This window comes from Cetorhinus maximus, chromosome 16, assembly GCF_964194155.1.
Source record: "Cetorhinus maximus chromosome 16, sCetMax3.hap1.1, whole genome shotgun sequence".
NCBI lineage: Eukaryota > Metazoa > Chordata > Chondrichthyes > Lamniformes > Cetorhinidae > Cetorhinus > Cetorhinus maximus.
The window spans coordinates 14,891,815-14,907,400 of NC_135894.1; the positions used below are offsets into that span (position 1 = coordinate 14,891,815).

Genomic DNA, 15,586 nt, shown 5'->3' on the forward strand with positions numbered 1-15,586 from the left:
CCTTAGTCAGCTTCCCCCCCACCGCCCTCCATGAAGTGATGGGACAAAGACTTCATTCCCTTCCGTTCGCTGAGCTGCCACACTAAATTGTGCTGCAGAAAGAAAGACCAAGTGGAAGACATGCAATTCTCGAGAGGAGGAGGAGAAAAAAAAACAGATGAGGATGTACCAACTGTGAGCAATTCAGTCTTCAGCAGGCTTGCTCTCAGGCCCCTCAATCCAGCTCTACTAAAGGACTGCATTGTTCACTGTTTGCACATGGAGACTGCGACAAAACTAGAAGGGTGGAGAAATTTATTTAAAATTACTGGACTTACCATTACATTATTGGATGAAAGAACTTTGTGCATACAGACTGTATTGGCAAATGACAAAAACATCAGTTATGGGGAATAGAAAGTACCTCCCTATCTGGACATTAAACCCCTGTATAATAAATTATGAATGTGCTGCTGCAGCAGAATAAAAGAACCTCACCCATCCAAAGACTCAGGACAAAATTCTTTTATCCCTGTTCAACCACCAGAAGTTCAGTGAGTGGAAGGAATAGAGGGCTTCCAATCATTACCTCTCCATGATACTGTTGCTGCCCCAGAAGGTCATTTCCACAGTTGGGGTCAGGTGTGGGCACCAGTAAAAGGAGCAGAGAGCTAACGAACAGGGAGTAGCTCAGGGCAGCACCAAGAGCAACAATGCACTACAGCTGTAGTCATAGTCCTGTGTGACTTTAGTTAATATTATTTTGATACACTGGGAGAGGCAGAGGGATGGACTGAAGAACAAAAAAGATATTTTCTTTCCTGTTCCAAAAGGACTATTTTCCCCTTTGGTTTATCCTTCTGCCCCTCTCACTGCACCAAAACAACCTTAATCATAGCCATGCATAACAGCCCCTGTAACTACAACTGTAGCACAATATTCTTCTTCAACTACTCTGCAGGTTCTCATCTGGAAAACCATGTTATTCTCTTGCAATACCTCCCTTCTGCTGTCCAGCTCAATGGGACAGCCCTCGCTTAATGCCATATTTGATCTAAGCCATAGCATCTACAGCCCCCATACTATTACCTCCCAAGTCCTCCGAGCCACTTTTCTTGGCTCCCTACTCTTCCTCATCCAAATGCTGTCCCTTGGCACTATTAGCCATAAGCATGGGGGTCAGCTTCCATACGCACGCTGACAACACCCAGCTCTACTGCTCCGAAACCTGAAAGAAATCCTCCACTACCTCTGTTTGCCCTTGCCATCAACTCCATTCCCCTCCAAACCCTGATTTCTGATTGGGATCATACTGTTGACAACCTCACCATCTTATTAGACACCGAACTGAGAATCAACCCTATATCTTAGCCATCGCAAACTCCAAATATCACCTGCTTCTGCCCATTGACTGCTGGAATCTCATCCATTTCTTTGGCATCTCCAGTCTCAACTATTCTAATGCTCTGCTGACTAGACTGTCACCCTCAAACTTCAGCTGATCCAAAACGCTGCTGCATGCAATCAATGCATCAAAAATATCTTGCTCAGCCATCAGCCATCATGTAAGTAGACACTCTCTGTAGACAAATTGAAGGCATCTTACAGCAGCAAAGAGAACATATGCCAAAGACTCAGTCCCAAAACACAACCATGTCTGACCTCACTGCAGATCTAAGAGTTCCGTTGTTGCCCCATCATAGCTGACCATAGCCAATCATGTTGTCACAGAAAGGAGATCACATTGAACAGTTTTGGTGGGCAGCCAGTTTCCTTCAGCAGCTTAAATAGAGCATCTCCACTCACATGGTTAAATGCCCTGGTGAGATAAATGAAGGTAATATATAGTGGTGTCCTTTGTTCATGGCATTCTCCTGCAACTGCCAGATAGAGAAGTTCATGTTTTTTTAAAAAATTAATTTACAGGATGTGGGTGAGACTGGCTAGGCCAGCATTTTTTGCCCATCCCTAATTGCCTTCGAGAAAGTGGTAGTGAGCTGCCTTCTTGAACCGCTGTAGTCCCTGTGGTGTAGGTACATCCACAGTGTGGTTAGGGAGGGAGTGAAGGAATAACGATATATTTCCAAGTCAGGATGCTGAGTGGCTTGGAAGAGAGCTTCCAGGTGGTGGTGTTCCCATGTATCTGTTGCCCTTGTCCTTCTAGATGGTAACGGCAGTGGGTTTGGAAGGTGCTGCCTAAAGAGCCTTGCTGAGTTGATTGTGGATCTTTCAGTTCTGAAACCACAGAGTCGGGATAGATATGTCCGCCAGGATCTGCAGCCTGGTTAAGACAACACGGACAAATACTTTTCCACAACGCTCAATATGCTTCACTAGAACTAGGGGACACAGTTTAAAATAAGAGATTTCCCATTTAAGACTGAGATGAGAAGATTTTTTTTTCCTCCCAGAGAACTCTCTTGCCCAGAGAGCGGAGAAAGTAGGGTCAATGAATATTTTAAGGCAGAGGTAGATAGAGATTTGACTAACAAGGGAGGTAAAGCTTATCAGGGGTAGGCAGAATGTAGAGCTCAGGTCACAATCAGATCAGTCATGATCATTTGAATGGTGGAACAGCCTCAAGTGGCTGAATGGCATACTCCTGCTCCTAATTCATATGTGCACATGATATTGTTACAATCCTTGTTGTCGCCCTTGCTGCTATACGAGGTCACAATCTTTGCATCGCGCATATCCTGAGGCACTGTCCCCTCCCTCCAGCAGAGGCAAAGACGCTTGTGCAGATGCTGCATGAGTGCTGGTTTCCTGGGTTAGGTAAGCTTAAGCAGTATAGCACCATCTGGAACTTTGTCAATGGCAATATAGTTAATAGCTTTGCTAAGCTCCTCCACTGCATGTTCAATATCCAGCTCTTCCACGAAGGATGGGCTCTCTATTGTCTAGAACTTCCACAGTCAAGTGTTCTTCCTAGAGTACAACTAAATGCAGTGTTCCACACATCTCTCCAACTGTTTACTGCATTTGGTAATGACCTCCCCTGCCTTTGTTTCAGAGGAACTTTTGTTTTACTTACAGGCCTGTTGCCTTTTTGATCCCATCATACATTCCATATGTCAGAAGGCATCTGGATATTTTGGCAAAGTTGTAGCCAGTAGTTATTGTGCAGCACCTAGCAGTCTGTTGGACTTTATTCCCAATCAATACCTATCATCTGAATACAATTAACACCATGATGGGTTCACCAAGCTTGTCAGCAATCAAAATATCAGACATGGATCGCTGGCAACATTCTTGACTGAGTCAGGGGTTTGAAGCCCCATTTAAGATATTGGAGCACACGATCTAGGCCAACACTCCAGTGCAGTATTGAGGGAATGCTGCACTGCACAAAATGCCATCTTTCAGTTGGGAAGTTAAACTGAGGTCCTGTCTTTCCTTTCACAGGAATGTAAAAGATCCCATGGTGCAAGTTTGCAGAGAAGTATTTTGAAGAGTAGGATACATATTCCCAATATGTATCCCTTAACCAACCCATTAAAAGTGTGTGCCTGGTCATTATCATATTGCTGTTTGTGGGAGCTTGCTGCATTTCCTATATTACAATAGTGACTACACTTTAGAAGTGCTTAACTGGTCGAAGTACCCTTTTTTAATTCTTTCATGGGATGTGGACGTCGCTGGCGAAGCCAGCATTTGTTACCCATCCCTCATAGCCCTTGAACTGAGTGGTTTGTTTGGCCATTTCAGAGGGCAGTTAAAAGTCAACCACATTGCTGTGGATCTGGAGTCGCATGTAGGCCAGAGAAGGGAAGGACAGCAGATTTCCTTTCCTAAAAGGGCATTAGTGAACCATATGGCTTTTTACAATAATTGATGATAGTTTCATGGTCACCATTACCGAGACTAGCTTTCAATTCCAGATTTTTATTAATTGAATTTAAATTCTACCAACCATGGTGGAACTTGAACCCATGTCTCCAGACCCAGAGCATTAGCCGGGGCCTCTGGGTTACTGGTGAGTATTATTCATGAAGAAGCATCAGCTACGAAAAACACTCCCAAAAGAAATAGCCAATCTTCCACCAGGAATAAAACAGATCACATTTTACTGAATAACCTGCCAGCAGATGTTGGTCAGGAAAATAAACCAGGCTTTCTACTTTCAACAGGAGATCATAAGCTTGTTGCTTCCCACAGTTGGACTTCTTGAATCTGAAAACACCAGAGTTGCTGCTTATGGTTATTAATATTTTAATGCAATGGGTGCATAATTAGTAGGTTTCCTTGGATCCCCTAAGATAGACTGACCACCACTGTCAGAAAAAACTAAATCCTACTAAAATGTTTTAGCATTCAAAAGGGATGGGTTGCACCTCAACAGACTAGGACCAATGTTCTCACAGGGAGGTTCACTACTGTGGTTGGGGAAGGTTTAAACTAAAATGGAGTGGGCATGCACCAGCATATGTAAGTAGAAAAGAGGAAGTGAGTGCAAAAAGGAGTGAGAGTGTTGGGCAGTACTAGAGAAGGAAGTAATACCATATTAGATAGGAGCGGACCAAGGACTACGAGAAATACAAAGATAGATTTAGAACAAATGTATGTAAACGCACAAGTGTGGTGAATAAGGCTATTGAGCTACAAACACAAATAGTCATGTGGGAATTTGATGTAGGGGCAAGAACGAAATAAGGTTAAAATGGTGAGGACCGATACTTAAAATTCAAGGATACAAAAGGTTCATAAAAAAATAGCAAAAGGAAAGAACAGGAAGGTGGGGTGGCAGTACTAATTAGCAAATACATTGTAACATTGAAAAGGGAGGATGTCATTGAGGAGGCAAGTACAGAAGCCATTTGACTAGATTTGAGAAGCAAAAACGGTATGATCATGCTACTGGGTTATTACCTAGGCCTCCAAATAGTGAGAAAGATAGGGCAGCAAATCTGCAGGGAGATCAAAGATGTGCAAGAACCATAGAAAACTTAGGGTGTAGAAAGAAGCCATTCAGCCCATCACACCTGCACCAGCCGAAAAAAGAGATTAGCCGCTCATTTTAATCCCACTTTCCAGCACCGGGTCCATAGGCTTGCAGGTTACAGCACTTCAGATGTAGATGCAGGTACCTTTTAAATGAGTGGAGCGTTTCAGCCTCAACCACCAATTTAAGCAGTGAATTCCAGACACCCATCACCCTCTTTTCCTCATATCCCCTCTAATCCTTCTACCAATCACCTTAAATCTATGCCCCCTGATAACTGACCACCCCAGCTAGGGGAAACAAAGTCTTTCCTGGCTACCCTATCTAGGCCCCTCAATTTTGTACACCTCAGTTAGGTCATCCCATAGCCTCCTCTGTTCTAAGGAAAACAACCCTAGCCTATCCAATCTCTCCTCATAGCTGCAATTTTCAAGCCCTGGCAGCATCCTTGTAAATCTCCTCTGTACTCTCTCCAGGGCAATTATGTCCTTCCTGTAATGTAGTGACCAGAACTGTACACAAAATTCCAGCTGTGCCCTAACAAGTGTTTTATACAGTTCCATCATTATATTCCTGCTTTTGTATTCAATACCTCGCCCAATAAAGGAAAGCATTCCATATGCTTTCTTGACTACCATGTCCACCTGTATTGCCACCTTCAAGGACCTGTGGACATGCACTCCAAGGTCTCACACTTCCTCAACCCCTCCCATTATCCTCCCGTTTGTTGAGTATTCCCTTGTGTTGTTTTCCTCCCCAAATACATTACCTCTCACTTTTTCGGATTGAATTCCATTTGCCACTTCCCTGCCTGCTCAACCAAACCATTGATATCATTATGGAGTCGACAGCTATCCTCTTCACTATCAACTACACGGCCAATTTTTGTGTCATCAGCAAATTTCCTAATCACGCACCCCACATTTAAGACTAAGTCCTTAATATATACAACAAACAGCAAAGGACCCAACACTGAGCCCTGCGGAACGCCACTGGAAACCGCTTTCCATTCGCAAAAACATTCCATCAACCTTTATTCTTTGTTTCCTGTCACTGAGCCAATTTTGGATTCAACCTACCACCGTCCCCTGATCCCATGAGATCTCACTTTCCTGACCAGTCTGCCATGTGGGACCTTGTCAAATGCCTTATTGAAATCCATGTAGACAACATCCACTGCACTACCCTAATAAATCATCCTTGTTAATTGCTCAAAAAATTCTAATAACTTAGTAAGACACAATCTTCCCCAATAAAACTATGCTGATTATCCCTGATCAACCCATGCCTTTCTAAGTGACAGTTTATCCTGTGTCTCAGAATTATTTCCAATAATTCGCCCACCACCGAAGTCAGACTAACCGGCCTATAATTTTCTGACCTATCCCTCGCACCCTTTTTCAATAATGGTACAATGTTCACAGGCCTCCAATCCTCTAGTACCTTGCCTGTATCTAGTGGGGGTTAGAAAATGATCCTCAGAGCATCGGATATTTCCTCCCTGGCTTACCTCAACAGCCTGGGATACAATCCATCTGACCCTGGTGATTTATCCACCTTCAAGGGTGTCGGTCTCTCTAGTGCTTCCTCTCTCACTATGCTTATTGTATATAATATTTCACACTCCTCCTCTAAACTAGAATGGCTGCATCATCCCTCTCCTTAGTGAGGACAGAGACAAAGTACTCATTGAGAATCCTGCCCACATTTTCTGTATCAGCTCTCAAGTTACCAAGTACATCTCTGATAGGCCCTACTTTTTCATCAGTTATTTTTTTGCTATTAATGTACTGGTAAAACATCTTAAGATTTTCTTTGACTTTACCTGCCAGTATATTTTCGTATCCTCTCTTTGCTTTCCTAATTTCCATTTGTACTTTACCCCTGCACTTTCTATACTCCTCTAGACTTTCTACAGTATTAAGCCTTTTGTGACTGTCATAAGGTTTCTTTTTCTGCTTTATCTTGGCCCGTATCCTTCTGGATAACCAGGGGGCTCTAGACTTGTCAGTACCACCCTTTTTCTTTGTGGGGACATGTCTACACTGTGCCCAAAGAACTACAGAGTGGCGATATTTGTGGACTTTATTATCTTCCTTCAAATATTAAAGTATTGCTTCCAGTCCCAGTTCTGGACACCGCACTTTTGGACAGACTTGAAGGCATTGGAATGCAGAAAAAATTCATGAGAACGGTTCCAGGTATGAGGACTTCAGTTACGAAGATAGATTGGAGAGGTTAGCACTGTTTTCCTTGGAGGAAAAGGTCAAGAGGAGATTTGATAGAGGTATTCAAAATCATGAGGGGTCTGGACAGAGTAGATAGGGAGAAACCATTCCCACTCATGGAAGGATCAAGAATGAGAGGGTACAGTTTTGAAGTAATTCAAAAGAAGCAAAAGGGACGTGAGAAAAAGCTTTTTCACTCAGCAAGTGGTTATGGTCTGTCATGCACTGCCTGAGTGTGTGATGGAGGCAAATTCAATCGAAACATTAAGAAGGGAATTAGACTGTTATCTGAAAAAGAAGAATGTGCAGAAAAACAGCAGAATGGCACTAAATGAACTGCTCATTTGGAGAGCTGGTGCAGGCACAATGGGCCAAATGGCCTCCAATTGCACTGCAAAAATTCTGTGATTCTGATTGAAGCTTCCCAATATTCAAAATATTACTTCCCAATAGCTCATTTTGTCTTGTTCTTCCTTGCCATTTTCTTCATGTTACCAGTCTTAGCTCTTACGTTATACACCCAAAATATCCATTACGAACAGGAGTGCTTTTTCAAAGCCCTGCATTGCCAGACCAATTGAACTCATTGCACGTCACCACGGTGCTTTTTAGAAGCAACGCGGTCCTTATTGGCATGTTCTATTTCTGCTTTCTTTTTGAGCACTAATGATATGGCTCCATATGCAAGTCAAAAATGTAGCAGGGGGTGGGGGGGTGAGGGACAACAGCAGGACACTATCACATTTAGACTGATATCCTTAGACTTGAGAAAAACAGCTAAGTAACAAACCAAGCAGGAAAGAAACATTAAATGGCAAGACCGTAAAGAGCTGCTTCCCCAATATTATGACACAGCAGTTGGTAAAGGCTAAGTTGTTTAAATCCCAGAGGGAAACTTGAACAACTGTCATAACCTATATTTTCAATTGGTATGTTAGAGATGCAGCTTCAAATTCAGGAATAAGACCACCGAGCCTCAAAAGGTTTTTTGATATAAAATTTTACCCATTCTTTTGAATGGTTTATTCAACAAATGCAAATTTGCACTTTACCTTCACCTCCTTACGTTTATCTAATTAACATCTCAAAATTACTATACATCAAAGCACCCAGGCTAGCTGGCTTTAATCCATTTAAGACACACACACAGACATGACCCTACTACAATTCCAATTTAACAATAATCTCCAATAACTTTATAGACATTAATATCTCCTCATGACACCCAAGATATGATCAAGGAAGAATTTAGTAATTGCCAGATGAAAAAGATTTCACCCATCTAGTTTGCCTTCTACCATCCTGGTAGTCAGATGATATGATCATGGAGTTGTTGACTAGTCAATCTCAATTCGTCTAGAACAAACCCAGTCAGGATGCAAGGAAACCGAGAGTGTTGGAGAATTTGTGAACCATAGGTCCAAAGTTACCTGTTCCTCGCATGCATACAACAGTTATTGCCATGCCTTCAATTACTGAAGGTATGGGGAAAGAGAAGTGAAACAGTAGGCTAAAAAGAGGATAAGAGGATAAGAGGAAGCACTTCAAACAGCGAGATAAGGATTGCAAACATTTTAAAAAGAACAAACTGTAAGGGACAAGATGAGTGTGCTGAATGCGACACTGGAATTGTATCACCAGACCCTTTTAATTCTTTCACTGTGAGCATTGTCGGCAAGGCCGGCTTTTGTTGCCCACGAGGTGGTGATGAGCCACCTTCTTCTATGCAGGTACAGCAAATGATTAGGAAGGCAAATGGAATGGCATGGAGAATGGAATAGAAAAGCAGGGAAGTTCTACTGCAGCTGTACAGGGCCTTATTCAGACCATGCCTGGAGCATCGTACACAGTTTTGGTCCTCTTATTTGAAAAAAGATATAACTGCATCAGGAGCAGTTCAGAGGTTCATTCAACTCATTTCTGGGATGAGGGTCTTATCTTAAGAAGAAAGGTGGAACAGAATCGGCCTACACCCATTGGAGTTTTAGAAGAATGAGGGGTGATTTTATTAAATCATAAAAGATCCCGAGGCGATTTGATAGGGTAGATACCGGGAGGATGTTCCCACTTGTGGGAGAGACTAGAACCCAGGGGACACAGTTTAAGAATAAGAAATCTACTGTTTAAGATGGAAATTAGGAAAAAAAAAATTCTCTCAAAGGGTCATTAGTACGTGGAATTATCTTCTCCAAAAAGCAGTGGAGGCTGGGCCATTGAATGTATTCAAGGCAGAGTTAGACAGGTTCTTCATAGACAAGGGAGTCAAGGGTTATGGGGGGGCGCAGACACGACCAGATCGGCCATGATCTTATTGAATGGCGGAGCAGGCTCCAAGGGCTGAATGGTCCACTCCTGCTCCTAAGACCTATGTTCCAATGTTCTTGAACCATTGCAGTCCGGTATAGCCATGATGCTGTTTGGGAGTTCCAGTCTCTTGACCCTGTTCCAAGTCAAAATGGTGAGAGTTTTTAAAAAATATTTGTTCATGGGATGTGGGCGTCACTGGATAAGCCAACATTTATTGCTCATCTCCAATTGCCCTGGAGAAGGTGGTGGTATGCTGACTTCTTGAATCCCTGCAGTCCATGTGCTGCAGGAATACCCACAGTGCTGTTTGGAAGAGAGTCCCAGGATTTTGACCCAACTTGGAGGGGAACTTGCTGGTCGTGTGTTACCATGCATTTGCTTTTGCCCTTATGCTTCTAGCTGGTAGAGGTCATGGGTTTGGAAGGCACTGCCAAGGGAGGCTTGGCAAGTTGCTGCAGGGCATCATGCATATGGTACACTACATTGCTGCCAGTGGTGGAGGGAGTGAATGTTTAATAAAAACAGAAAATACTGGAAAAACTCAGCAGATCTGGCAGCGTCTGTGGAGAGAGAAACAGAGTTAACATTGAGTCAGCACGACTCTTCTTCATTCATTTTTATTACATATTTCCAGCATCCGCAGCATTTTGCTTTTATCTTAGTGAATGTTTAAGGTGGCAGATGTGGTGATGATCAAGTGGGCTGCTTTGTCCTGGATAGTGTTGAGCTTCTTGAGTATTTCACTTTCAGTTTCACTTATCCAGGCAAGTGGAGAGTATTCCATTGCACACCTGACTTGTGCTTTGTAGACAGTGGACAGGCGTTGGGGAGTCAGAAGATGAGTTACTCGCTGCAGAATTCCCAGCCCCTGATCTGTCCTTGTAGCCACAATATTAACATGTCCAGTTTAGTTTCTGGTCAATGGTACCCACAGATGGGGGAGATTCAGTGATGGTAATGCCATTGAATACCAAGGGGAAATGGTTAGATTCTTTTTTGTTGGAGATGGTCATTGCCTGGCACTTAAGTGGCACGAACGTTACTTGCCACTTATCATCCAAAGCCTGAATGTTGTCAAGGTCTTGCTGCACAAAGGCACAGAGTGCTTCAGTATCTGAAGAGTCAAAAGTGGCACTGAACCCAATCATCAGTGAATAACCCCACTTCCGACCTTATGATGCAAGGAAGGCATTGCACCCATGGCTGCATGTGTCTCAGGTAGAAGGGGAAAAAGGACAATAGCAGTTATCCCCCTATAGACCAGCTGTACACTAAGTGCGCATGGATAGGAAGTGGGAACCTTAATCACTGCTGCATGGCAGGTCCTGAAACTCCCCGAGTCACAAAACATATAAGAACTAACCCTAATCCAAGCTCCTTACCAACATCAAACAGGTCAACATAGTATCTACAGGGCACAATTCCTATCATCCCGGGGAGTTGACAATATGCAAGTGAGAGGGTTTAGCCTATGATACCAAGCAATTTACATTTTCTCTATGACTAACAGTCCACAAAATTCCAGTTATACAGTAAAAGCTTCATAGTCCTGAGACTTGCTGTGAACAACAGCATATGGAGATTCACAGGTTTTTAATTTGAAATAATAACCATAGATTGTCATGGTTAATTATAAGCTTACTTTCCAAGTTGTTTATTGAATCCTTAGCCTGTCCTGTGAAGAGCAGCTCCATAAAATAGTGCTCATCCAGACAGAAAATCATTTGTGACAAACTTAGTCAAGCTATCAATGAAGTTAACCTAGTTTGTAAATTAGTCTCAGCTTCAAAGTATTCACAACTGGCTAAATTCATAAAAGCATATTCTACTGTAATGCTAATGAGCAATGCAAGTAGAAATTCAAACTATTACTCAAGTCAGTATTCTACTCAAGTTCTCAAAAGCCTACAACAGCATCTACAAGATGAACAGTGGCACTGGGCCATATAAACTGCATATGATATCTGGGCATGATTTTATAATTTCCGCCCCCATAAATATCTGCATTTCATCCATCCCAAACAAATGCATCTTCTACTTTTAATTGCTAACTATTTCCAGCACTCAGTTCAGACTTTCAATTGTGTATTAATACGTCACTCATTTTTAAAAAATCAATGCAAATTTTATAGAGAAATGCTCCAAAGTATACCTCATACTGTAGAGAACTGCTATGTTGTGTAGCAATACTAGCCTGACATCGAGTGGTGAAGTCACGTAGTGTAGTGCCCCTGCTTGGGCCCTCAGTCGGTTTCTGGCTGTGGAGAGGTTTACATAGGGGAAACGATGGTGACTGTGAGGCAAGAAAATACATAGAGGAAAAGCTTCATCTCTTGAAAAATCTAGTGAACAATTTCAGGCAAAGTGTATACATTAAGCTAGATCTTGCAAGATTTTTAGAGTATTAAAAAAGGGAGTTATCACATTTTCATACCTACAGACTTTATATCAGTTCTGATTTATATTATGCATATCTTAGGTACTGTACATAATAATAGGACAAAAATCAGAACTACTAAGGATAAGAGAAATAATTATGCCAGCCCACAAAGCAATGCCTTATGGTTTTAGGGAAAAGCCATAATGCTTAATTTAGTTACACATTAAATTACACTTTCATTCATGTCAATCCTTTCCACAACTTTTAAAATAGCCAAGTACAAAGTGGTATACAACTCATGTTTTTGCTAAATAAAGCATACAGAATACAAGATAGTAGCCAGTGAGTTTAAGGCAATTTATATTTATAGTTGTGCCAAAATCTAAAGCATCATATCTCCAGATTATAACATCAAAGTTACCTTTAACTCACTAGCAGCCATTATCCCACAGTTGATTCTTTAACCCAAAGAAAACAGATATCATAAAAGTTCCCAATTTGCCAATTATTTTCTTTTGTACTCTTTAATTGTTACATAAATGGCACTCACTCCTTAAATTTGGAACTCGGAAGAAGACTTGGTACCAGTATCTTATTTCTAGACTTCGAGTCCAACACCTTTGTGATGCGAAAAGATCATATCTTAACTTTCTACATGGAGCATTTCCAACCTTAGAAATGCCATGTCATGAGGCTAGACACCAAGTTGCACAACACACTCCAAGTAACTACTAATGTGAATGATCATTTGTACATCTCTTCGGCCAATGAGGGATGTCAGCCACATAGATTCAATAGTAAAATAAATCTACAGAAGTAAACTTTAGATACAAATTTAACAATTAACAAACAACTGAAATGTTCCTGCTTTTGATCAAACAGGATCTGAAGTTTTAGCTGTTGCAGTCAGTGGAAAATTGCAAAGATTAAGTTTTGCAGTTATGTTGCAAAACTATTAGAGAAAGAAAACATTTCAAAGGAAGTTTTTAAATGTGACTGGGTGAGATACTTCTGAAACAAACCCCTGGACAAAAATAAAGGTCAGATATTAAGTTTAGACTTAAACCCTGTCTGATCATTTCAACAGCAGCTCATTTTTTAGTAATGATCACCAGAATACGCTCTGACAAATTTTTCACTTTAAAATTTTAAAAAAACTGGGGCAAGAAGCACACACATACACACAGAGACACAGAAAAAACACATTTCAAGAGCCTAAACCTTTGAAAGATACCAGAATATTAAAATATTGAAATGAAAACGTGGAAGGTAGAGTTTTTGACAGGCTAGAGATGATGATACTATACACATTTGGCTTCAGCAGGACAGTGCTTGGCCGGACATGTCCCCCAGACCTGGGATTGCCCGGTTGGGCAGTGCAGCCAAGTTTATAAAGCAGACAGAAGGACAAAACCTCCCACCACCACCACCACCACAAGAGACACAAAACGACAAGGTGCTTGTGATCCAAACTCTTCACACACACTCCCAAACACCAAGATCTGCTCACAATTATAAACAGCAGGAAAAGTAAAGGGAGAAACTTGAACACAACAAAAAAAAGATGATGAAGGCTCGGTTGTTGTGGGGAGGGAGGGAGGGAGGGAGGAAGGGCTAATCCGGGCTGAGAGACTCTGCTTACCTCTCTCTCGTTCTCCACAGCCATTTTCTGCCAGGGGTCCACCAGCTGGGCGAGCGGCATCTTCGCAGCCGGACCCGACCGCGCGCCCGTCAGCCTCGCCGCCGCTGGCACCGACCGCGCCGGGAGCGAGCAGCGGGTACGTGGGCAGCGGGACCGCGCCGAGCGGGGCAGCGGGGCGGCTCGAGCTCAGCCCGGCTCGCCCGCCGGATCTGAAGCGGCTGGGAGCTCGGCGCCGAGCCTCGAGACCGCGAAGGACGTTGGAGCCGGGCCTGCCCGTTCCGGCGGGACCTGGCGGCCTCGCCTTTCCTTGCCCCCGGGATCCGCTTTGCCAGCCGTCGCTCTCGCTCAACGCTGCCTTTCCTTTTTCGCCGCCGCCGCCGCAGCTTCCGTTCTCAATATGGCGAAGCTTCCCAGTACTACCTGTGTGCCAGAGCGAGGCTCCAAGCGTCACCCTGACGGCAGCCGCTGAGCGGGCGGGGCCAGCCGGGTGGCCCGGGGAGGGGGGGGGGGGAGAGAGAGAGAGATGGGCGTGGCCACCTTCCATCTGCCAATCATTGCCGCCGCCAGGTGAATCGGCCGCCAAGTGGAAGGAATGTGGCGCTGCAACCCACTTCCGGAACACCTGGTTCACAAGCCTTCCTGCAAATGTACCAGGGTTTAGGCATTGTGACAGGGATAAGTGTGGCTCCTGAGGAACATTCTCAATTTGCAGATTGAGCTTTCTGACTCATTAGATTTATCATCAATGACATCATTATATTTACCTCCCCAAAATACAAATTTTACGCAATTTCTGTACATGCATCTGAGTGTAAGTATTTTGGTCTGTTTTATATGTATATATATATATGTGTACACACGAACCGCATAATATATATATGCATCGATATATAATGAAAAAGAAAGACTGGCATTTAGATAGCGCCTTTCACAACCTCAGATTGTCCCAAAGTGGTTTACAACGAATTAAGTACTTTTGAAGTGTAGTCACTGATTATGTTTATATAAGGGATAAACATTGGCCAAGACTTCCCTGGGATCTCTGAGAGAACAGACAGGGCCCACCGGATCTGAGCAGGTGGCGACCGCCAAGTCTCAAGACCGTGAAGGAAGGAAGCAAGCTGGGCCTCAACCAAAAGACAACACTTGAGATTGTGCAGCATAAGGCTGAGTGTCAGCCTAAATTTTTGTGCTCCACTGTATCTCCTGCCACCCCACTGGAACAGGAAGTGGTGCCACTGATGTCATCATTATGTGCCTGGAAAAGGAAGTCAGCATCCACTCCACCCATAGGCAAATGTGCAGTGCCTTTATGCTAAAGTCTCTGAAGTGAAATTGAGCCTATATGTGCATATATATGCAGACTGATGCACATGTCTATATATACACAAACACAGATACAAGAACAAAATTTCATTTATATAGCACCTCTCATGATCACAGGATATCCTTAAGTGCTTCACAGTCATTTAAGTACTTTTGAATTGCAGGAAACACATCACCCAATTTGCACACAGCAGGGTACCACATACAATGAGATAATGACCAGATAATCCATTTTTTATTATGTTGGTTGCAAGTTAAATATTCTCCAGGAGAACTTTTCAGGTCTTGTTTAAAATTGTGCCATGGGATATTTTACATTGTCCTGAAAGGGCAGATAGGGCCTCAGTTTAATGTCTTATCGGAAAGACATCTGGTGGAATTTTGCACACCCACCAGCAGCCAGAATAATATATATGCAAATATTTGCAGATGACAGACAACTTTCAAGTGTAGTAAACAGTGAGGAAGATAGTAATAGACTTAAAAAGAACATACAAAACCAACATACTACAGATGTTAGAAATCTGAATCAAAGCAGAAAGTGCTGGAAATACTCAGTAGGGTTGGCACCTTCTGTGGTGACAGAAACAGAGTTAACCTTTCAGGTCAATGATGTTCATCAGAGCCCAAGGTCATTGACCTGAAATGTTACCTCTGTTTCTCTCTATATTGAGACTGTCCAACCTGCTGACCATTTTCAGCATTTTCTGTTTTTATTAAAGAGAAAATAGATAGGATGATGGAATGGACAGATATAGTCAAGCAGAGAAGTGTGAGATGAT

General features: G+C 42.8%; 1 protein-coding gene across 6 annotated transcripts in view; it reads right to left on the reverse strand.

The window, feature by feature from the left end:
* The window catches only part of LOC144691369 (ribosomal protein S6 kinase alpha-3), a 102,826-nt gene extending 88,899 nt beyond the window's left edge, over nt 1-13,927 (reverse strand). The window contains exons 1-2 of one of the 6 annotated variants that reach the window (XM_078559400.1): nt 13,479-13,896; nt 11,609-11,749 (exon numbers count right to left, since the gene is read on the reverse strand). In XM_078559400.1, coding sequence (XP_078415526.1) covers nt 11,609-11,749; nt 13,479-13,538 — 201 coding nt within the window. In that variant the 5' untranslated portion in view covers nt 13,539-13,896. Of the gene's footprint in view, nt 1-11,608; nt 11,750-13,478 lie in introns of all 6 variants that reach the window. The other 5 variants (XM_078559404.1, XM_078559401.1, XM_078559405.1 and 2 more) reach the window with 5 other exon arrangements.
* Between the last annotated feature and the right edge of the window lie 1,659 nt (nt 13,928-15,586).